Source organism: Chaetodon trifascialis, chromosome 4 (assembly GCF_039877785.1).
Source record: "Chaetodon trifascialis isolate fChaTrf1 chromosome 4, fChaTrf1.hap1, whole genome shotgun sequence".
Lineage (NCBI taxonomy): Eukaryota > Metazoa > Chordata > Actinopteri > Chaetodontiformes > Chaetodontidae > Chaetodon > Chaetodon trifascialis.
The window spans coordinates 6,793,959-6,817,348 of NC_092059.1; the positions used below are offsets into that span (position 1 = coordinate 6,793,959).

The 23,390-nt window shown below is 45.4% G+C and overlaps 2 protein-coding genes across 7 annotated transcripts in view; one reads left to right on the top strand and one right to left on the bottom strand.

Annotated features, from left to right (window-relative positions):
* The window catches only part of ralgps2 (Ral GEF with PH domain and SH3 binding motif 2), a 188,538-nt gene that overhangs the window by 125,277 nt on the left and 39,871 nt on the right, over positions 1-23,390 (bottom strand). For all 6 annotated transcript variants that reach the window (XR_011602106.1, XM_070960350.1, XM_070960345.1 and 3 more), the window contains exons 10-15: positions 1,826-1,963; positions 1,243-1,333; positions 1,036-1,103; positions 793-931; positions 497-648; positions 344-398 (exon numbers count right to left, since the gene is read on the bottom strand). Coding sequence is in view for 5 of the 6 variants with exons in the window: in XM_070960350.1 (XP_070816451.1) it covers positions 344-398; positions 497-648; positions 793-931; positions 1,036-1,103; positions 1,243-1,333; positions 1,826-1,963 (643 nt within the window). In the remaining variant the exon portion in view is untranslated. The remainder of the gene's footprint in view (positions 1-343; positions 399-496; positions 649-792; positions 932-1,035; positions 1,104-1,242; positions 1,334-1,825; positions 1,964-23,390) is intronic.
* angptl1a (angiopoietin-like 1a) lies at positions 3,893-21,109 on the top strand. The gene is made up of 6 exons (XM_070961616.1): positions 3,893-4,189; positions 13,899-14,147; positions 14,285-14,905; positions 17,879-18,072; positions 18,952-19,222; positions 19,349-21,109. Exons 2-6 carry the CDS (start codon positions 13,958-13,960, stop codon positions 19,534-19,536), a joined length of 1,464 nt encoding a protein of 487 aa, XP_070817717.1. The 5' UTR covers positions 3,893-4,189; positions 13,899-13,957; the 3' UTR covers positions 19,537-21,109.

A 23,390-nucleotide genomic window follows, 5' to 3' on the forward strand; every position in this document is an offset into this window, starting at 1 on the left:
TCAGACTTTGGGAGTGTGCACACTTGTTGGCACAGTGGGACTACTGGTTAGGGGATTTGAATATTAAGCACTTCATAGATTTCAGGCTGCCGGAGAAGCGGAAGCATCGGAGAGCAGCGGTGGAAGGATGAGGCGTGACGGGGCCCTGGCTGCAAGGCTAAAAGCAAGGCTGGGCAGGGCTTTTGTGTGTGAGTTTTAATGGCAGATCATTTTGCATGACTGTGGCTTGACCAGGCCTGAGCTTTGAAAATTATACAATCACATCTGGGGTGGGGGTATTTTTATGATCTTGCATGTGGAAGTGATGAAAAAAGCACCGCAGACACGGACGTAATAGCCTTACCTCTCAAACGCTGGCCAAGACACCTCTTCACTGAGCTCAGAGCCCTCGCTGCTCCCTGGACACACATACAAATCATCACCAAAAATTACACAACATGACACTGAAGATATGAACTGTGCGTCACGGTCAGATGTATACATGTGTATGTCTTACCGAGTGAAATACCGCTGGACAGAGTCGAGCTCTCTGCTTGTCCACGGGTGGGACTGTGGCTCTCCATCACGCTGTCGTCCAGCAGATGGCGAGAACCAGCGTTGGGGAACGTAGCACTTTTAAACTCTACGGTATTCATCTTATGGATAAAACTATGTGAGCACAGAGCACAGCAGGGGCAGAGGGATAAGGCGTGAAGGACAAAAACAAAGAGGTAAGTATTTTTGCTTCATAACACAGTTTTCTAAATGTTTTTCAAGCCCTCATCTTCATCATCATCTAACACAAAAACTGACTTGTAGCCCAGGCTGTGGCACTTCCTGTGTCCGTACGGCAGCAGGTTCCTGGGTGAGGGCGGCGTGGCCGGGACTTTGGTGCCTTCAGCTGCTATCGTACATTTACGGCCGCAGAGAGGAGATGCTGATGCTTCCTGGCCTGTAGGTGAGAGTGGGAGGGAAGGGCAGATTTATAGGCCAGGAAGAACGGAAAGAGATGATAAAACGGGTTTGATTTGATTGAACACTTTACGTCCGACTCACCGACAAGATCCTCTTTGGAGGCGTTTGCTCGCGGCGTGCTGGTGCCTGGCTCAATCTTCTGTGACAGCCTAAATAAAGAGCAGTGACGGATCCATCAGCTTGAATTCATCCTCTGTGATTTTCTCATCACATTAATAATTATATGGAGCTGTTTGAGTTGGTCATCGGTGGCTGTTTGTATCTACAGTGTATTCTTTCGTTTCTTACTTGTAATTGTCGTCCTCCACAAACTTCTGCAGCTCCTCGATATACCTGACTGAGTTGAGATACTTCTGTACATGAGGCAACACTGGTATATCTGAAAGAGGCAGAGACAAACATTAGCATAAGCGTGTTCATGTGATCGATTAGTCGTTTAGGCTGTAAGATGTCGTATGAAAAATGCTCCTCATAAGTCTTTAAATTGCTTCTTTTGGCCAACAGTCCAAAACCCAAAGACTATTCATGTATTATCAGAAATTCCTTACATTTAAGAAGCTGGAAACAGCAAATGTTTGACATTGCTGCTTGAAACTTGACTGCAATTATTAATCAAGTATCAGAATAGTTGGCAACTAATTTTCTTTCTTTTCTTAAATGTGTTCTGTTTTTACTGTAAAGCGCTTTGTGAATGTGTTCTGGAGAGGTTCTACATAAATAAAGTTTATTATTATTCCCATCATCATTTTCATTATAACAATGTGAGGGCTACAGGTCTCAGAGCACACTGAGGAGTTCCTCAGATACTTCTATCCCACACTGTCATCCCATGAGTAAATGTGTGACTGTGTGTGTGTGTGTCGAAGCTCACCGTAGGTACAGGATCTCTGCAGGTCCGATATGATTCGGAGAATGTTATTCATCAGGTTTGATCTCTGTTCGTTCTCCAGTATGCTGCCTGTGGAGGGGTAGGCCGAGTCTATATACGTCAGATCGGACAGGTACATCCCTGAAAAGAAGCAGCAGACAGGAAAAGACGTGTCACATCACACCACGAGAAACGCAAACCCCTTCCCTCACGCTGTCAGCCTTTAGCGAGTTGAAGGCCCCGATGCGAGCCGAACGAGGACAGCATCCATCTGTGGGAGGTGTTAAATATCAACACCACCGGGGAACGAGGCTTTTCCTGCCTGCTCATTAGAAAGCAAACACGCAGACGCAAACAAGGCTGGACGTCGTAAAAGGGCCAGATTTCCACAAATGCATGGTGCAACGCAGCTGCGGATTTGTTGATGTGGAGACCAGCTGGTAATCACACACCGCTTGTTTCATATCACAAGGGCCGAAACAGAGGGGAGTAAGAACCCTGCACAAACTCCCATGGATCTAAATAAGTGTCTTGAGTGGATGACTGATTCTCTTCAGCCTTTCCAACTCAAGGCCACTTCTCTTTCCTCCCCGTTTGCTCTCTCCTTGCCTCTTTTTGGCAGACCTGAGGATCATAATCCCTCATTACATAAATATTAACATTCAGAGAAACACCCACTAGCAGCTTCCCAACATTCTGAAAATGGAGATTAACAATCTTCAGAAGTGAACCGATGATGTGCCTTTCCTTAAATTCTCCTCTCTCTCTTGCTCAATGTTTCTCTCACACGCCAGCGTCGAGATTGAGTGCAGATGTAAGAAAAGTTATCACACAGTAGACTAACATGACACCTCCATACCCCACCTTCCTCAAATCTGTGGAAGTCATTTTCTGTGGAAATCACTGTGCATGCAGAGTCTAAACACAGATGCACAAATAAACAATGAAAACAGTACTGCAGGACCAGATCCAGTTGATAAAAGGGCCATAACCTGGCTCTAATGATAGCATACAAACACACCAACACAACGCCATCTGATTAGAATCAGAGAGACGCTGCGAGCATTAGTCGCACTTACAAGCGTTTGGAGACGCAGCTGTAAAGGGGGAAACTGAGAGATGGGGAGAAGAGGAGGAAGAGAGGGATCCTGGAGGCTTAACCGCTGTGGCCGCTCTTCTGAGAGCTTGTCAGGGATAACAGCAGTTAGTCATGCACAAATCCATACTGTCTGGAACACCCACAGCCAGATGCACGCTCAGAGGACCTGTGGTTAGCATACATAGGCGCTTTGTATGCGTTAACATGTGGCAAAACTTGTATGAAAAGAGGCTCGAATGAGAAACGTGAGGGCAGGAGGGAGGAAATGTGGTCACAAAGTATGGTGAAAACATCATCTTCTATCTGCTCCTTTAACCCCTTATCTGAATGAGATCTTCCAAATATTTCAGCGCAGAAAACACACATCTGTCCATGACACACACTAACGCAAACGACAGCGGTGATAAGGAGCAAGAAAAGAGCAGACAAGCTCGGGCTACACCTGGAGGATTTTGCTCCAGGGACAAACCAATTTTGTGTGCCTTCCTTTTTCTCCTGCTCGACACAGCTGAAGCTCTACAGGAAGCTGCTCAGAAACCTCAGCAGCATTACAATCAGCTCTTCCTACTGCGAAAGGAGAAAGCAAAAGGGGAGGGGAACTGCCGGTTGTAATCAAAGAAGAAAGGGGTCAAAGCAGCTTGTGTCTGCGCCTCAGACTCAGCGAAAACACTTCTGAAGTCAAGCAGGCCTCCTTTCCTTCCACTCGACTCACTTCTTCTACACAAGAACCATGAAGGTCATAGTTGAGGATGGGAAACTTAATGAGGCAGCTCTGTTATTCTCTTTTTCTGTCTTTTTTCCATCAGAGTGACATCAGAAGTAGGCCGGGCCACTCCCAAAAAAACAGAGGAAGAAAAAAAAAAAGGCAATCTCAAACTCCCACACCCTCATCCCCCTTCTCCTCCCCTCTCTTCCTCCTTCCCTCCCCTCCTTCTGGTCTCCCCCATCCTTTGTGAAAAACTCAAGGCATCAGTCGTCAGAGCTCAGTCTGTTGAGGTGGCCGGCTATTGAACCATGCCCCAGGACAGCTGAGTCCACAGGGAGGAGCACATCTTTGGGGAAGTGGGGCCTTGGCAGAAAGAGAGCTTATATTGTGATTTTCAGCTGCAGGACAGAGGGAGTGAGTGGAGCACCTCAGAGGACTGGGACAAAGAGAGACAGAGAGACAGAGATGAGTCCTGAGCACTGCAGCCCGGTGAAGACACAATACAAGACACACGTGAAACTATAACTGCAGGAAACACACCCCCACTGCTGGTAACAAAAAGGTAATTTCCTTCTGTTTCAAAGTTTGTTTTTTGGAGTGTGTGTGAGTGTGTGTGCCGGCATGACAGTGTGTGTGTGCGTGTGTGTGTGTGTGTGTGTGTGTGTGTGTGTGTGTGTGTCAGAGCAGCTGTGAGAGCTCTGGCTGAGAGGTTGAAGAGGTTAGGACGTTTCGTGACTGGAGGCTCCGGCTGCAGACAGAAACATTTAGCAACGCTTTTTTGCTTTTCCTCTGGAGTCTGAGGCCTGGGATATACCATGTACAGCACGCCGAGAACTGTACATGTCCATACATTCAACACCTACTGTATGAGCTGCCCCGAGTGACCTACTGTATGAGAGACCAGGAGAGGGACGCGTGGGATGCCATTAGTGTAGGCAAAACACGGGGATGATTTAAGGACAGCGGGTGGTGATTGTGCTGAGGGGACGTTTTAATAAAACAACGTAAAGAAAAACACTTTTTCATCAGTGGTTTCTTTTAGATGTAACGTGGAGAAACACCCCCGCCTGTTAAACCTGATTTAAAAATTACACTGTGCCTGACCTGAAGAGAAACAGAAAGCCAAAGAGGGGAGCGGAGCAGAGAGGAGAAAGAAAAGTAGGGCATTCCAGCTAAACACTTGAGGGAGACTGATCTGATCAGATGGAGAGATTTGAGCTCCGGGGCCAGGCTTGTTTATTTTTTTGGCTTTTGGTTTCCTAATACAGCACCATCTGAGCCCGGCCGCTAACGGGAGGGGGGTGCAGGGATGGAGCTAACCTGGTGGAATAGGGGGTTATGTCAGTAATATTACACCTAACAAGGTGGTGACATTCTCTCAGCACATGCTACTCCTCATTACACATGGGGGTCGTGAGATCACGTGGAGGCGCACAGAAAAGACGTTGTAGTTTCTAAGAGAGGACGAGTTTCTTTCACGAGGTTGTGTTAGGGGGAAAAATAACAATGATGCAGTGTAATCCAACCTTAACCACATCCTCTATCAAACGCACCCCGTCTACAAAACAGTTCAGTTGCAACCTTGCCATGATAGCAAAAGCTTTGAGCACTAACAACATCAATGTGGTGCACTTCCATATCACCAACTCACAATTATCCCCAAATGTTTTCACTTATGTCCTGGTCTGTTGGTGGGATCTGTGGAAAATATTCTGTTCTCTAAGAAAAGCCACATCTGTGAATGTTGTAAACGACCATGAGAGGAGAGGACAGTGCTGAACACACACACACACACACACACACACACACACACACACACACACACACACACACACACACACACACACACACACAGACTCACACACACACACACACACACACACACACACACACACACTCAGAGCTCCTCCTTGAGGAAGAAGGCAAAAAATGAGGGAATGGCAAAGGACTAAGCAAACATTTCATGAGCTTGCTGGTTTTTCCCGTGGAGCAATAAATCATCATATCAATACCTCCAATAAGTCAGCCTGGAAAGGACGAAAGAAATCTAAGAAAGACAAAGAGAAGGAGGGAGCAGCTGCCTGAGAAACATCCAGAACATTCCGTGCTGGAGCGGCAGCGCTTGGCCCTCCTTCACCTGAACCCGGGTGCATGGTGGACTGGCCTTAAACGGGTCATTACAACCAATCCACACATAGCGTAACCACTCTCCTGACCCTCACACCAGACTGTAAAACACAACGGACTTTTTTTTTTGATGTCTTTCCTACTTAAAGTTTTTAAAACTCCCGGGACAAGCCAATAAATCGCGGTCAGGTGGTGCACGGTAGGCTGTCAGAGCCAGTAAACTGCTGCCCTCCCCGGGCCGTCCCGTCACAGACTATGTTGTAACTCAGCAGGAGATTGATGGCTCACTTAGCCAGCACCAGCCAAATGTGCTTTCTGGGCGATGGGCATGCGGCCAATCGTATCTCAGTATTTGACCGAAGGCTGTGTGCGAACCCTTCACAGACGCAGATTTGCAGTGGACAGCTCAGCTGATCTTATCAGTAAAACACATAGAAGCAGACCCAGATAACACACACCGGTCTGCTCTTTGGCTGCGGTGACCACGTGCGGTTAACCAACCACAGCAGAACAAGCCGGACACATTCTTCAAACTCGAACCGACATTACGAGCCACAAGGCTGCCTGTAGCGCTGCTGAAGAATAACAGAAATTACAAAAGAAAAGAAGAATGTGGAAGAATTCAAAGAAAAGTCTCTGGCTGCGGATTGAAGCTCATTTAGAATCCCCCTAATGAGAGCTTGGACACAGTTGAATGGACAGGTCACCATAGGAAGGAGGAGGTCAGCCAGGAGGGCGGACAAGCACACAAGAGAAGTGGAGGCATGCAACCAAGTAGAGCCAGTGGGCGATGAGTGTGTTCTGCTGCGTGTGTGTTTGTGTGTGTGTGTGAATTTCCGTGTTCTTCCTCGCTGATTCAACTAATAGAAAGCATGTGGAGGTATGAGCTTAAGGTGAGGTGTGCCTCAGAGGAGATATAAAACCAAGAAAAGAGCATGAGTGGCTGCGAGTAATCTCCTAAATCTGGAAATTGACACCGTCCAGCCAAACAAACATTTATACAAACGCTATAACATTTTTACAGCCGCTCCTCCCGGCTCTCCTCTCTCCCCTGACCCTCCTGCGGCTCTGCTCTAATGCCCGAAACCTTAGCGGCAGCACGCGTTCGCTCAAAGCCAAGCATCACTTTACGAGTTTAGTTTAATCAGCGAGAAACGCCACCTGAGCGGGCAAGGTAACAGCTCATCTGTCAGCCAGGGTGATAAAGTAGTGGGGAAGGCACCACTTTAAGATGATGTCACCTGCTGGGATTTTGTTATGCAAGAATTAATAATTACGCCTGCACACATCAATGCGAGGGTTGCGTTGGTGGCGAGCGGCAGGCTTCTGTGATGGGGGGGGGGGGGGGGGGAGTCCTTATCTTGACACGGTATGACAGATGGAGAGGGACGGCCTCATGTGAACTGTCCCCCAACATAAGAATGGCGTGTTTGTGCATTTATGTGTGTGTTGTGCCAAAGGAGGAAGAGGGGGAACCTGTTTTCCACAAAGGCCGATTGATTGCAGGGGTTGTGGGGGTGGGGGGGTGGGTAGAGGAAGGGTGGGGCTGCACCCTAATCCCACATATAGACCTCTGACCCCAACATCAGCCCACATGTTTAGAGTTTCACTATAGAAGAGGGAAAACAGATGGGCGCCGTGGGGCCTCAGGGAGTTTTTGGGGGCTCTCTTCTCAGCAATATAGCGTCATGAAGGTGGACAAGTCAGTAGCTAGAAAGTAAGAAGCCAGAGCCACTTCTGGGGGTTTTTATTGGGCTGGTTTTATTCTAACCACAGGCTAATGTCTTCCTAAATACAACCACTTAATCTAACACAGCGTCTTCGTTTTTCCACCTCATCCTTCATTTTTTTTTTACCTCTAGAGGGAGGCTGAGGCTCCAGCCCCAATTACAAGCTCAAGTTATACATGCAGAGAAAATCCCGTTCTAGCTCTTTTTATCTGCCTTGATTTGCCTTTAAATATTTCCAGTATGTGCTGTTTTATGAGGAGATATAAAACAACACATTAATACTGTGCCACAGTGTGTTTCCTATGGCGCTGTGGTAGCAGTATTTAATCTCTGGATGGTGTCTTCAGTTTTGTTGACGAGGCTTTTATGATTTTCCTTGTTGTGGTTTGCACTGTTTTGTGCTGTTGTTTTGTTTTCACTGTGTTTCATAATGTCAGTACTTTTACTGCTTATCCACTCACGCTGCGTGCACCTCTCCACCCCCTGTCCTTGATAACCTCACATCATTGCTATTTCTTTGCTCTCTTTTCAACTGGATCCTTTATTTCAATCTAGTTAGATGGTTTCTCTGCCGTTTCCCTCCCGTGGCTCTGGAATCTATTGTTTTAGCGAGCACTAAGTGAATTATGTGTCTTTGAGTGTGTGAGTGGCCATGTCACTCGGCTCCGTTGACAGAATCGGTGGCTGGTGACATCATGTACGGAGGGGATGCTCGGAGGAAGTCAGTCTCTGGCTGTGCACCAACAGCAGAGCTGGCTCAGCTCCATGTTGTCATGTAAAACAGTGCTGCTGTTTATTGTTGCTACTCTCCAAATCCAAACCCTCTCCTCTCCTCCGCTCATCCCCTTTTGATTTCACTTTTCTCTCTTTCTTCTGACCAGTGATGATGTGTTGTGTGTTTTAGGGCATTTTGGACTGGCTGTGGGAAAGTCTGAGGACCAGATGGGGGAGTGGAAGTTGGGGATTTTGAGACTGGGAAATACACTGGCTATGAAATCTAAATACATTTTGTCCAAGTCTTTCTCCCCCGTTTGTTGAACTGCAATCCATCAGCTTACAGAGTGACACATCAGAACTGGTAAATCACTGCAGGAGACACACTGACCAGGAGCTCTGAAACCCACACAACAGTCAGTCAAAAGCCTGAACAGCCTGAATCTTAATTTCACACTCTCATGAGCTCTAGTTCATGTTTCTTACCTACATACATGCATGAACAGTCCAGTGCACTCTACCAAATGTACTAGCAGATCGTCACAAGAGATTCTTCCAGCTTGTGTTTATATAGCGCAAAGCATCAGGAGAGACAGAAACTATCAAGTGTGATTATCTGACTTCCTGTGCTACTGTCTTCTTAGACTCTGTTATATATGATGTACACACTTGTGCAATAAAGTCTACCTTCACGACGGTCATGAAGTTCAGCTTTTAATGAAACTGTTTGAGAGAGGTGTTGAGAGGTGTAAGGTCATTCTGGAGGATGTACTTTGTGGTTTCGAAGGTGGATTTACTGCAGGACTGTTGCATTGCACTGCATTGGTTTTAGTTGGGTCTACCTCATAAACAGGAAACCGAGTGTGTTACAAGTATAATAAATACTGTATGATAGTGGCTTTAATGGGATTCATCAGAGACACCTGCAGCGAGCCAATTTTCCATGGAATCAGTTTATACCAGTTGTTTATGAAGCAGTTCGCCTTGGCTCGGATCACAACATGACGTCTGCTTCCAGGAAGATTTGTGCCAATACACACAGAGTAACCTGAAGCCACAAGTGTGACATATGGCTGTCCTTCTGAGGAAACAACCAACATCCATTATGCTGTTTAACCAACACGGCAAAACAAATTGTTCCTGTCTGGCAGTAACATAAGCAGCAGCCTTGCTTAATGAGTTCTCTGGTCATTTCCTCTCTGACGACATGCAGAAAAGAAGTATTTATGTTTCTTACTCAAGCACAAAGCTAATCACCATTCGTGTACAACAGCAACTCCTACACAGAAAGCCAGGGCAGACGAAAGCCAGCGTCTGCGCTGTATCCACACACCTCCAGAGTGCGTGTGGGGTGAACACTATCAAAGAAAGCCAAACCAAATCGGAAATAGTTAGTCAGCTGTGGGCTTTATTGAGTCAACCGACAACATGGGACATCACCGCGGAGCTGATGATCACAGTGAGCAAAGCCAGGGGCATAGCTGACAGCACTTTGCACTTTTTGTGTGTGTGTGGAGAAAAATAACCGTGTGTGTTTGTGTGCATAAAGCAGTCCAGGTATATGTCAGCACAGCACTAAGCTCTTTAAGAATTATTAGATAAATAAACCAAAGCCTCGGGCCTCTACTGCTCAAGTCAAAGAGCTGTAAAACGGCACAAGCTTAACCTGTAATGAGACAACAAACAATGAGAACAAAACCACAAGCAAAATATACAGTACAGCAAGACCTGCAGGCGTACAGCACATGGTCCATCTGATAGTTTGCCTATAGAAGAGGACGGAGTCGGTTTAATGGGCTTCAACAGTAACATGATTGTGTCTTTTTCAACTGAAAATGATTCCCAGTTGGATGAAGGAGCATGTGGTAAGAGGAGCAAAGGAAGTCAGTGACCTATAAATGGCATCTATCCTTAGACTGTTCCAATAACTACCATGAAAACAAATGAAACCATAGCTCAGACAGAGACAGACAGCGGGGAGTGAGGACAATTAAAAAGCCGCACGTACGTCTCCTGACTGTTAATAACTGTAAGTGGGGTGAGGACCCCGCAGTGCCCTTAGGAGGACTTACGAAGCTCATACTGTTGCCAAAATATAAGGAAGGTGGAATTAGAGGCCCGCTGCCAATCCTCTCTAACACACACTGGTTTCACACAAATGTTATGGAATACAAGAGCTGTTTTTGGTACAGCTGAGCCAACAAGAAATTTAATAAATCCCATTTATATTAAGGAGAAAATTAGTTTCAATCATTATTATTTGCTGTACTGCTTAGAGTGCATGACTTTCATACGCCTCTGCAATCTGCTGCTTAAGTGATTTAGCTGTAACAAAAAGCCCTGAAGAGAAAAGAGGGGAAGGAACACAAAACAGAGAAATCAAAGAGGAAGGAAAGTATCCAAAAATGGAAGGAAAGTTAGGAGGAGGGGTTTATACAGAGAGCAAAGTAATTAAATGGAAAGGAACAGGCAGAGAAAAGGGTGAAAATTTGTCAAGACTAAAAAAGGAATATGAATAATTCATCCAAGCGCGGCTCTGCCTCGAGTTATGTTCATGATGCCTGGTCAGGAAGGGAGGAAGGGCCATGACCCACTTTCTACCAATATTAGTCTCTTCCATCTTTAATCTAATACTGTCTGCGCTATCCTTTTAAATCTTTGTGCTTTGTTTCAGCCCGCCGCGCTTCATCTCCTTCCATTGTTTGGTCTCCGTATTATCCGTGCACAATTGCTCTGTGCTCTTGTAGGTTCTGACTGTAAGCAACATTTCTCTGAAGCACCTCACAAAGCATTTCCAGCTAAATTATACTCAAGATTTAGAAACATGTGAGGGAACATTGTTCGTGCATGCTGAGGCGCACTACCGCAGACGTGCAGTACTTGCACAAGTGAGCCAAACGTAAACTTTTGGAAATAAAACAATACACATGGTGCATGTGCTGTGGTGCACTGAGCTTCTATCAACTTGTCAGAAAAATGCACATACATATATTAAGGAAATGTTTCCATTGTAAGTTAAAGGCATGGTCAATCTGGAGGATTAAGTGTAGTCCGCTGAGAAACATCCATGCGAGCTCTAGTCAGGCATGTGTGGACTGTTCTTATGTGCCGCTTCTTTTGTTGTTGAATCCCAAGAGCTGGATATGAGCCATTGGTGGAATGATGGCCCATTCCATGTCTGCTGAACCAATATACTGCAGCTGGTCAAGTCGACCAGCTGCCCAGATTGGTGCAAATGTGATATATTAAAACTGCCCCTTCGTCACGTCTAGGTCAAACTCTCAGCTTCCATTCTACAACAAAAACACACAGACTGCAACCACAGTATGTGATGGCATATCTGCATGCATAATGAATTACTCCCAGAGGTGAGCACTTTATGATTTCTGCTCAACAGATACCAAGTCCCTGAACGCTTCAGCAGTGCTTAGTTTCGGTTTGTTGCGGTAGAAAAAAGTATCTGCTCTACCTTTTCTGAGGAAACACTGTAAACCTTGTACCTTCACGACACACTGGTGACCCCTCCACGTTCCCTGGAATGTCTTTGATATGCTGTGGTTCCCTGAAAGTACGCAGAACCGCCGCCCAAGAGGAAACCAGGCTCCAGAAGACAGGAGAGAGTCAGAAAGGAGGGCAAAGAGGGAAAAGGATGACAAGAACAAGATGGGAAATGAGGGAGGCGAGAGCTGATGGATGAGCTGCAGTGTTGCCCGTCCTGTTCACGCTTAGGGAGCATGTAGCTGACTGTAGATGATGCTGAATAAGGACACTTAATGGAGCTCAAAGCAATGGTGGAAAGCCAGTCATAGTTTGGAAGAGAAGACACACATGAGAAGTGATACTGCTGATGCTGCTGTTAAAGCCATTAGCAGCTCTCACTGAGGTCAGCAAGGATACAGTACCTGGTTGCGCTGTCAGGCGCACCGGCTGCTGGAAAAAAGCACAACCATGAAAATGAATAATGTCTCTGGATAGTCATGCACACACAGCACTCAATCATACATGTGGACATAGAGCTTACGCATTACCGGCAAGAGTTCGCGCACAAACTACAGATCTGTTAGCTGCTAGCTGTAATCCTGTCCCCCTCTCGACACTGCTCCAAGTGACAGAATTGCCAGAATTCTTGAAGAACCACAATGGCGTCATATGGGAGACACACAGGGCCTGAGTTTCAGGGTGGAGGTAGTACTTAATGATGTGGCACTGAGTATCGACCGACTGGAGAGTGATGGAGTGGATAAGAAGGGCTAGACAGTGTTGGCCTTGCTCAGGCCCGGGCCAGAGTGTTAAATGGAGTAGTGTGTACGTCTGTGTGTGTGTATTGTTGTGCTTTTTCATTGATGAGAAACAGAACTAGAATCAGCAGGGACAAGCAAGAAGTGCCAGCAGTCACCCTTCAAATCAGGCAGGGCTGAAGACAAGCCTGCACAAACTGTTTTCCTGCATTCCTCTAACACCCCTGCAGTGACCGTCTGTGTGAGGGCCTTTGTGAAATCTTTCAAGTGTAACACAAATACCACCTCCCACTAAACGTTCCTGTTGGATGCATGGAGCCACACGGAGCAGCGAGTGTATGTAACGTGTCCAACAGAAAACTGAATCGGAATCAGGGGTCAGTGTGTTTTACTTTGGGGAGGGGGGACACTGTGCAAGTAGGAAAACACTGTTGACACAGGTCAGATCTCTAAGCAGGAAGGGAGGTCTTCAACCCTCTTAGAAACCTTTTGGACCAAAATACTTAGAATAATAGGGCATAAACTCAGGAAATAAATCAGTAGCTGGTGCTTAGATCAGTGTTGTAAAGATGCAGGTGTAGAACAGGAGACTAAAAACAAAGGTGAAGCAATATGCCTATAACAAGAAGCAAAGAGAGTATTTTAAAGTTTGAAGTAAACATAAACAGGATATTCCCATCCTTCTCCTAATATTGACGACGCCTGTTGTTTGAAAGTCTGAATGCTCTCCACGACTGTAGTAGTCGCATACCTTGTGTCGGACAAATCAGCCCTTAAGCTCTGCAGGCCCTGAGTTACTGAGTTATCTGATTATACTTAAGGGCAGAGAGTGTTTGGGGGGCAGAAACAAAAGGTTCCTGTAGTCAACATGCTGAAAAGTTCCTGGATTTCTAAAAAGAGTTGGTGGAACTGTTCATGCAGTTGAAAAAGATACTTGAGGTAGACATTATGCAAGACAAGGAGATGAAAGTTTGCCAGAGAAAAAAATAATCTCATTTCCAGAGTTAAGAAGATGAAGTAAGAGTACGGGCAGGTATCAAAGATAAAGCACAGCCAGCAGGCACAGAGCAGAACTCTTAACAGGGAAGAAAACCAACAGGAACGCAGAAAAATGGGGTGTCTGTCAGCAGGGGAACAGGCTGAGACAGAAAGCAGACCTCGTCCCGTGGGCTGGAAAGCAAATGTGTTCTCTCTTTCAATCTTTCCACACAAACAATGCTATGCGGAACAATGACTTGACAACTCTGCTACTGCACACCTTTCTCAACTATTCCCGATTGTCTGTGAATATTTGAAAAAGTGTCAAATACCTTCTCATTAAAATCTCATGGCAGTAGGTTCCTCGGGTCTGGAGCAGGATACAATCAACACCTCTACTGTTTACATTCCTTTTGTGAGCCTGCACAAACAAATAAAGTGTCTGTTTCAGAGTCCCAGATCTCAACATCTTGAATTCTTGCAGGGAGGCCCTGGGGGGAGAACCAGTAGCTGTCCATCTATCCATCCAAGCAGGCAGCAGCAATGCAGGGGCTGATGTGGAGCCTGTGCGCTCTGCTCTGCCTCTCCCTCTGGGAGGAAAGTCACTGCAGGAGCTCCAGAGAAGCCCGGAGGATCAGAGAGCCATCTCTCCACAGGAGTAAAAGAGCCCCCATCGACCCTGATGCCAAAAAGTGTTCCTACACCTTCCTTGTCCCTGAGCAGAGAATTACAGGTTCAAAGGAAAACTTCTTCTTGTCTCAAACGTTAAGTTATTCATCATATGTCTGTCTTCATTGAACCATCCGTTGCTTTTCTAAAAATCCAAAGAGCTTCTTGGTAATCTTCTAAATCATTCACGTCTGTCATCAGGTCCAATCTGTGCCAGCACCACAGGCCCTGAGCCAGACAAGGACAGAGTGACCCGTATGGACATCGCAGATGTGCGGGAGGTGCTCAACAAACAGCGGCGTGAGATTGAGACGCTGCAGCTGGTGGTGGATGTGGATGGTAACTTGGTGAATGAGATGAAGCTGCTGCGGAAAGAGAGCAGAAACATGAACTCCAGGGTGACCCAGCTCTATATGCAGCTGCTGCATGAGATCATCAGGAAAAGAGACAACTCTCTGGAGCTGGCCCAGCTGGAGAACCGCGTCCTCAATGTGACCTCTGAGATGATGCGACTGGCTTCAAGGTACAAGGAGCTGGAGGCCCGCTTTGCCACAATGGCCGGGGTGGTCAACAATCAGTCTATTCTCATCACCGCACTGGAGGAGCAGTGTCTGAGGACACTGGGACGCAGCGAGCTGCCCGTAGTTCCCCCGCTGGTACAGGTGGTGCCACAGAATATCCCAGTTAACAATCGTTTCACTAATGAGATACAGAGGGACAATAACAACCGGGCCTATCCCAGAGGATCGCGCATGGACTCCCCTACTGCAAGCCCACTTGGAATTGACCCTCCGCCCCCACAGGGAACACTTACCTCTGAGGGTATGTACCAATTTTTATGCATACTGTGAAATAATCAGGACTCCAATGAGTTTTTAAGGGAAGGAATAATGACAAAATGTCCTTTTAAGTACTTGTCAGTTACTTAGCAATTGTTCAATTAATTGTACACACAACTACTAAAGTAAAATTAGCGAAGGACCGCAAAACTTAATGTCTCGAAACACTTATTGCTGAGGCACAGTTGGCTCGTCCTTGGCATGCTACAGAGGCAGTGAAATCATACATTCCTATGATTCCCACTTGGCCGTCTGTATTGGCTGCACTGTACTAAGCATATGTACTAAATTAGCAGGTTGTGGATTAGGTCTGTCTGAACAGTATTAAAAACACTCCAGAGCACAGGAATATATACTGACTGCAAGGCATTAGTCAGATTTACATCCAGTGTATGCAAGAAATAAAGGGCATAGTATGAACAAACAGAGCACACATCTGATGGACTCGTCCACCAAGTGTCAGCCCCGAGACAAACCCGTCAAATCAGATAAAATCCTCTCACATAGAGTAGGCTCCTCTGTGGGTTTCTCACAGGGATTTGCTAATTCCAACATCTGAGCAAGATCATCTCCAATATGAAACCAATTTGCAAGGTTGGAATGCTACTTGGAAATGGCTCCTAAAAATTGGTCAGGGATGTTGTATTTTGACTGGCAATTAGACTATGGCAGGGAATGCTGACAGGGGTTATACAACCAGATGGTGACAAGATGAAATCATTCATAACATCCCTCAGACATTGGACCGATAAGAAGGGGAATAAAAAAAATACTGACAGCAGGGTAATTTAGTGTTGTAAGGTGACAACCACATGGTTTGCATAAGAACCGAGTGGGGAACACTTTCTCCCATATCTGATTAAATCTGATACCTCTGGTTAAATCTGACACTTAAAGACTCAAATTAAAGATATAAACACTGTCTTGCTACTTTCCATCAGAGAAAAATGAATGTACCATTTAGCATATTAGCATACAAAGGTTAGCTCATAAATCATTGCATTGCTAATTCAAAATTAGCTTACTGGTCCTGCGATGTCAATACTACAGTGTAATCTTCTAATAGTCTTGTAACACTAGGGTTAGTGTTTATATATAATGTCAAGTGTATACTCAATCCAAAGTGTCTGATTTTGCCAGTTTTGTCAGGAGGTTTTCAAATGTCAAATCTTGATCCTCCAGGAAGCGGTCTGAGTGAAACAAGGCTCTCCTCAGAACACTGAGCTAACACCTACAGCCCGCATTAAGCACTAATAATGATAATGACATGTTAATCATGGGGAAAAATGGGCTGGAGGAGGTAGAAGGACTCCACTTACAAAAAAGACGAGTCTCCTCATGGTTATTCCACAAGCCCCATCTGTATTATAGTTGAAGTGTTCAGCATTAAGCCACTGCTTTCACAGACTGCCACAATCTCGTTTTTGTCCAGGACTGAAACAAATCTCACAATCTGGACACCTCTAGTTTATCGACAACCAAGAAAAACAACGGAGAGCCAGATGCGGATCGTTTTTGCTTTGGTGGCCGAAACATCATCTTTCACCATTTACTTTTCAGGAAAAGAAAAACTCATTCCCAAATATTTCTGCCTCTCATCATTAAAAAACATTTACCCAATTCCTAGTAATAAAGATGGGTTCTTCTTCTCCTGTGATAAATTCAAATGAGATGCGCTATGACTTCCTTTCATTTAGTTAAATGTACAAGGATGAATGTATCCTCTTCAACAGATAGTGAGTGTCTAAATAAGAAAATAAAATGAGTAAACCCTCAGTGGAAAACCCAGCCAGCAAAGACCAGTAACAGGTCCAGTTCCATGTAGGTTGACTGCTCTGTAAATACACACTGCCTGACTACAGTTTGGTCTAGTTGAGCCCTAATCCACTGTAGCTTCATGACTCCATTTATTTTGAACCTCAGCTAATTAAAACTCTGTTAGCAGAAACTAATGAGAATCTGTAAAAAAAAGAGAATGGGGGGATAAAGTAGAGAACCCCCTCCCTGACAGGTCTGATGAAGACGTATCTTCATCACTAGAAAAACACAAGCTTGTGACAGGCAGTTTCAGAGATCTGTGTTGAGGCATTACACTGGTCCCTATGTGCTCCTACACTCGGCTAAGAAAACCGTCTTCCATGGACCTTTAGGCCCTGGAGGCCCCCACACAATGCCGGTGTTCATGCTGGTTTAATACATATTCTCACTGGGGAAAACAGAGGAAATATGCAGGGTTTAGGTTGAGCAGCTTCAGCTTTGGGTGCAGTGCTACCACACGGCTTCATTTGATGACTAAACCTGGGTCAATATACACATAATAATTTAGGTGTGCACATGCATGTTTGTGTAACTCGAGGCTGCAGGATGTTTGGATGGTCTGAGCTAAAGGAGATATTTTCCAAAGAATGTGGCCACAATGATGCAGTACATCCCCTCAAACCATGGGGTCTAACAAACGATCCTTCCCGGCTTTCTCTCCCCTCTTCTCTTGTCTACTGTCTAGAGTCTCTAGACTGATGATGATGACTTCTACATATGCAATAAAAAAACAAAGACATGCTGTTCAGTTCAAGCCGCAGTATGTTATATTTGTTGAGGGGGGCTAAAACTGATTGCAACTCGAGCAATGGATGATTTTAGTAGGAATCATGAATCACTAGCAGAAGATAAAGGGTATGCTATTTATGCTTTCTTGTTATGTGGTCATTTCCTGCTTTTTAGCAGCTGGTATAACTCATTTCAACATTTTTATTTTGCCCCAAGGCTAATACTGGACCTATTGTTGTAGCTGGATGAAGTGAGACGAAGTTATTGAAGTATTATCACCTATTAAAGTAAATGGAGATATGGCATTTACATATCAAACACTTTAAATCAGCTCCACTACTAACATCTCTACTCAACCCGTTTTTTGCGGATCTTCCTCTTTTTTAATCAACCATTTTTCCAACCGCAGGTCCCTTCAGGGACTGTTACCAGGTGCGACAGGCGGGCCACACCACCAGTGGGATGTACTTGCTTAAGACAGACGGCAGCGAGCGGCTGATCCAAGCCTGGTGTGAACACGGCCTCGACAATGGAGGATGGACCGTGTTGCAAAGGAGGAGGGACGGCTCTGTGAACTTCTTCCGGAACTGGGAGAACTACAAGGTAGGTTTAGTGAACGCATTCATTGAATAAGGACCATTAGGTTTGGTAGGGTAAAGGGAGGGTTTAATGAGAAAATAATGAGAGAGCGGCAGTTAAAGCTTTTCCTTTGTGACCCAGTCTCAGCAGTTCATTCTGGGGCCAATAAGCAAGTACTTGCTCCGTCAATGTAAACAGCTTAACGGTGGATTTACTCTCACTGAAATCACAGCCAAGAACTCCAGCCAGGGACCTACATACAAATACACGCACATCAGATCTGCAGTGGGCTGAGAAGGAAATACAGCTCAACCCCAGTGAAAATGATGGCTTCATCCTCACCCGGACAGAGAGGAAGAGACACTGTTTTTATAAAAAAATTTAAAAAAGTCAAACAGCCGGACAAAAATTACTGGCCTTCCAGTTTTCTCTGTAAAAGGCAAGAGTTTTTCTCTCAGTCATAAAATGTGATTTAAAATTCAATATTTACTTGCTGTTTGGATCAGGGACAGAAATGTGCATTCGCTGTATTCAACTCTCCGTCCAACTGCGGCCAAATCGCCACCATCCCTGCCATTCAGTCATCATCTCGAGTGACAAACCACAGATCACAAACGTCCAACACATTATCGTCTCAACAGGAAGCCGATTTGATTTCATTCCACTTGATATGCCACCAGGCTCCTTTAAACTCAACACTCTGCTTTACAGCTTGTGTTTTTTGGACATGATTGGCCTCCACTGACCACAGAATAAAAAGAGATAAGTTCTTTCACCAGTGAGCTAACCCACCGAGTGGACTAACTCACATCAATTCTGCACTTTTTTGGTCTGCAATGACATTTTAACATGAACCACAACTGAAAAAACATAAGAACATGCTGTGACGCTTGTCTCCTGCAGAAAGGTTTTGGAAACATAGACGGTGAACACTGGCTTGGGCTGGACAATATCTACAACCTGGGGAAACAGGGTGACTACAAGCTGATGATAGAGCTGGAGGACTGGACAGGGAAGAAGGTGTACGCCGAGTACAGCAGCTTCCACGTGGAGTCAGAGAGCGAGGGCTATCGGCTGAGGCTCGGCACCTACCAGGGCAACGCTGGGGACTCCTTCAGCAGCCACAACGGCAAATATTTCACCACGCTTGATCGTGACAAGGACGCATTTTCTGGTAGGGGAGGATGTTTTCTGATTTCTTATAGTAGCACAAGTGTGATGAAGCCCCAGAGTGCAAGCTCCTCCTCTGTCTGTCCACCACACTCACCTTGTTTTATGATGCTGTATCCCTCTCTGCTAGGTAACTGCGCCCACTTCCATAAGGGTGGCTGGTGGTACAACGCTTGTGGTCAGACCAACCTGAATGGTGTATGGTACAGCGGGGGAGTTTACCGCAGCAAATTCCAGGATGGAATCTTCTGGGCAGAATACGGAGGAGGTTTCTACTCGCTCAAGTCAGCCCGCCTCATGATTCGACCGATCGACTGAAACCTCCGACTGGGGTTCCCTTCAAATGCACCTCAGTTTCCTTCCTTATCTTTATCTACCCGCAAGCAAATACTGGAAAGGCAGAACCAGGAATCCCTGCCAGCGTACAACAGTGCCTTGTAAAAGACAAAGAAGGAAGAGACAGTGGCATTTGACAATAGAGACTCCCACAGTCTGCGCAGTGGCCCAATTTGACTCGAACTTTGGGATGAAGACTAATGCTATTGCCCTCCCTCAGTAACTGCCTTCCTCTGCCTTTCCATCTGGAAAGCAATGGGAAAGCTCCACAGGACCATTAAGCATTACTCTCAAGCGTCCTATCCTAAGCTGCGTTTCCACCCAAAGTGCTCTGAACTTTTAGTCCCAGGAACTATTTTTCAAGGAACTAAAATGTTCCTTTAGTCCATCGCAGTCTGTGTTTCCACTGCAGTTCAAGGACCTGATATATTATGTATTATGATATTATGATAGATATTAGGCAAATCAGTCTGCTGACATATGAAAAAGTGATGTTAATTTTGCATGTGATTACAGTAACTATCGTTGCTGGTCTGTCGCATGCTTGCTTCTGTAACTCCATTTTGATTTGAACACACAGAAGAAAAAACAAATTGGTTTGTAGATGCAGAAAAATGAAATAAAATGCTCAGATATGTTCAACGCTGTACACTCCATCCCCAAAAGTTCCTGTGCTTTTGGAAAGTCCTACCCCCCGAGCGGGGACGAAAAATGTCCCGGGAATTTAATTTAGACCCTGGTCCCTGCAGTGGAAACGCACTGACTTCCTTAAAAGGTTCCTAGTCCCTGGGGAAAGTTCCTGTGATAGAAACGTGGCTTTGCTCACTCCCGTTGAAACTCAGTATGCAATAAAGGGAAATGATCATTTAACTGAAGACATGAGATTTCTTCTGAGCAGCTAATGGTGACTTATTGAAAGTAATGTTGGCTTTACCAAAAGGTATTTGATGTACTGGGATGTTTGACCTTGGTATCATAAAAATGATGTAATTTTAAGGTGTGTTGCCAGTTAGAACACCTGACAATCAAGCAATTAAGAGGACAGGCCTTGTTAAACCTACTGTCTACTTGTTTCTGGGTTTTGTCTGGACTTCTGGGGTTTCCTTCAACCCCAACAGAAAATGAACTCGTGCAACAGTGCGCTTGTCCAATGTGCATGTGGCTGAGCTGGCTTTGGTATGTAAATATCTTTGGCTTTATTTGTGAAAGGTAATTTAAGAGGTGTGATTCTACTCAGGCCAAATGTTCACAATGTTGTCACTCTGCCATTCTTTGTTATTTATCAGTGTATTTATAGTAACTATAGTCATGGCCATTTTATATCCCTTGTAACAATACAATTCTTAATATTTTTTATCCCTTGTACAGATACACTAACATCACTTGAACAGAGGGACACGTATACATGCACGCACACACAGACTTTTCTGACAAAAACAAATCCAGAGTGGATGTCTCGTTGACTGGAGGAAGAAGAATATGTGACACGCACCACCTGTTTTCATTCAAGACAAATTAAATTCCTTTGTAAACATTAAACCGCCTTTCAGTCTTCACTCAGCTCATTTTAATGATAAAATGATTCCAGTGTGAATGTGAAACTTGAACAGCGTCACAGCCTGTAAAATATGTGCTAGGCCTTCATCTGCATAAAGTCTGATACGATCATCTGAAATGAAAACGCTTCTCTTTGATCTCATTCAAGTAATTTAAGAAAGTGGGCAGAATAAAAATGAACTGTGACCACAGTGAGAGAACATTTAAAATCACAGTCTTGCTCTGACAGGAACGAGGCGCAAGCAAAAGAGAGGTTTGACAGAAATATGTGAGAGAGAACAGACTGGACTGCACGAGGCGAGCACAGATGTAGATAACAGGGTGAACATTAAAATGATGCTGCTATAGAAGAATCTGGACTGAAATTAAAAAACCAGAGAGACGGTGAGTGGAGATATAAGGCAGAAGAAGGAGGGGAACATTCCTTCCACATAAAACCGTTGAGTTTTTCTTTCCCTTAAATACAAACGTATATCTTGAAATTATGGCTCCCTTCTGGACCCTTCGCTCTGAGGAACTGTAAGTCAGAACAGACGGGAGCAGTCTGACGCAAACACTGTAAGGAGAAGCTCAGAGACATACAGTCGACACGATTTAGCTCGCATACTCGCAGACACACAGCGAGACGACAAAGCTGGCAGGTATGAGCCATCTAAAATACTGCATATCCACGCAGGCCAAGAGCCCAGACCAGGCCGGGCTGTGGTGACACACAGACCTGTACGTCATCGGAACCAGCAGGGACGTCAAGCCCTCTTTTCGCTGGCTTTTCTGATATGACACATGTGACACCTGGTGCTCTCCACTGCATTCGTTATTCAAAACAGTTTGTCCCACAGCCACCACAACAACTACAGCAACAGCATGCTGGAGCAGAGGGGAGTCAAGGGCCCCCTAGCCGGTTTCTGGTCCTTTGTAGAGTCTTTCTCAGCTGACAGAGGCCAAATAGCAACTGGCTACTGCAGCATCCCAGTGACAAATAACACTACAGTTACAGTGGGACTACCATAAATCTTAAAAAGCTCTTGCTCAATAACACACTATTCAAAGAAGTGTGATGTACAAAGGACACATTTCAGATGTATTTTTTACTACTCCGCCCAACAGAACAGACACATTTGCCTCTTAACCATTACAACTGTGTTTCACGCTAAGTGACAAGTGACAAATATTGGTCACTATGATGTCACCCAGTGGTTTGAAACCTCGAGTTTGGCACCATGGCTGTTGCCATTTTGCTTTTTTGCAACCAGAAGTGACTATATTTGGAAGACTGTGGAGCTGGGGAGGTTATGCATTGCTGTGACTCTAAACTGAGTAGATCTGATGGAAAATCCAAGGACAGGCCACGGTAGCAACTTGTCAATCGCAAATGTCAAATCTCTTACAACTCTAACTACATGATCATGTATTGGGCCGTGAGCTCTGTCAAAAAACACTCGAGCGTGCAGCAGCATGGGGCTGAATCAGCTCTGACTGCCGTTGTGCTGCTTTCCCAGCGTGGCTGAGGTAGACAAAGCAAAGCCTAACGAGCTGGGGAAACATGTTAAAGTGTGTGCGTTTTGTCAAAGTCGAGCCATACATTTCTGTGGGCTCTTTGTCCTTGCAGGATTGGCTAGAGAACAGGAACAAGCTCATCTGAGCATTTAACAGGCTGGCCCTGTGGTGAGCGCACACAGGAGGTGGCTGTGTCTGCCAAACCTAATAGCAGGTCAGAGTTCACACGGTCGCGCGCACACACACACACACACACACACACACACACACACACACACACACACACACACACACACACAGAGTTTAGCACAAATGCATCACTGTGGAAAAACCAAAACCTGGCGCCTACACGGCACTCACAAGGCTCTTTCTCCAGCCTTATTATCACCCGCAGATAAGCATCACACCTACGAGGATGCAAATGGAGCAAAGACAGAAACATGAGAGGAAGTCACAAAAGTGGCACATGGACTTGGAGAAGTGAACCCTCCTGTGGCGTATTTAGCACACAGAAAAACAAACGTGGTAATTTTAGCCCTCTGCTGTGGGTTGGGACTTAAATTTAAGCCACAACAGGTACTTTGTTTTGTGACCAGAGAGGTAAACACACACACGCACACAGCACTGATGTTGGGAATGATGCTCTGGAGCAGCTTGCAGTCTCCCACTCATTCATTCCCGCTTTCCCTCAGAGGGATCGGGTGGATTTATGATGGAGGAGAACGTCTGAGACTAAGAGAGTGGCGATTTCCCTCCCGTGTGCCAGCTTGACTCGTTCCAGC

Excerpts from the sequence above, each read along its gene's own strand:
- angptl1a (XM_070961616.1), top strand. The coding sequence starts at position 13,958 with ATGCAGGGGCTGATGTGGAGCCTGTGCGCTCTGCTCTGCCTCTCCCTC. Across the intron at positions 14,148-14,284 it reads CCCTGAGCAGAGAATTACAG|GTCCAATCTGTGCCAGCACC; the intron begins GTTCAAAGGAAA and ends GTCTGTCATCAG. Across the intron at positions 14,906-17,878 it reads GGGAACACTTACCTCTGAGG|GTCCCTTCAGGGACTGTTAC; the intron begins GTATGTACCAAT and ends TTCCAACCGCAG.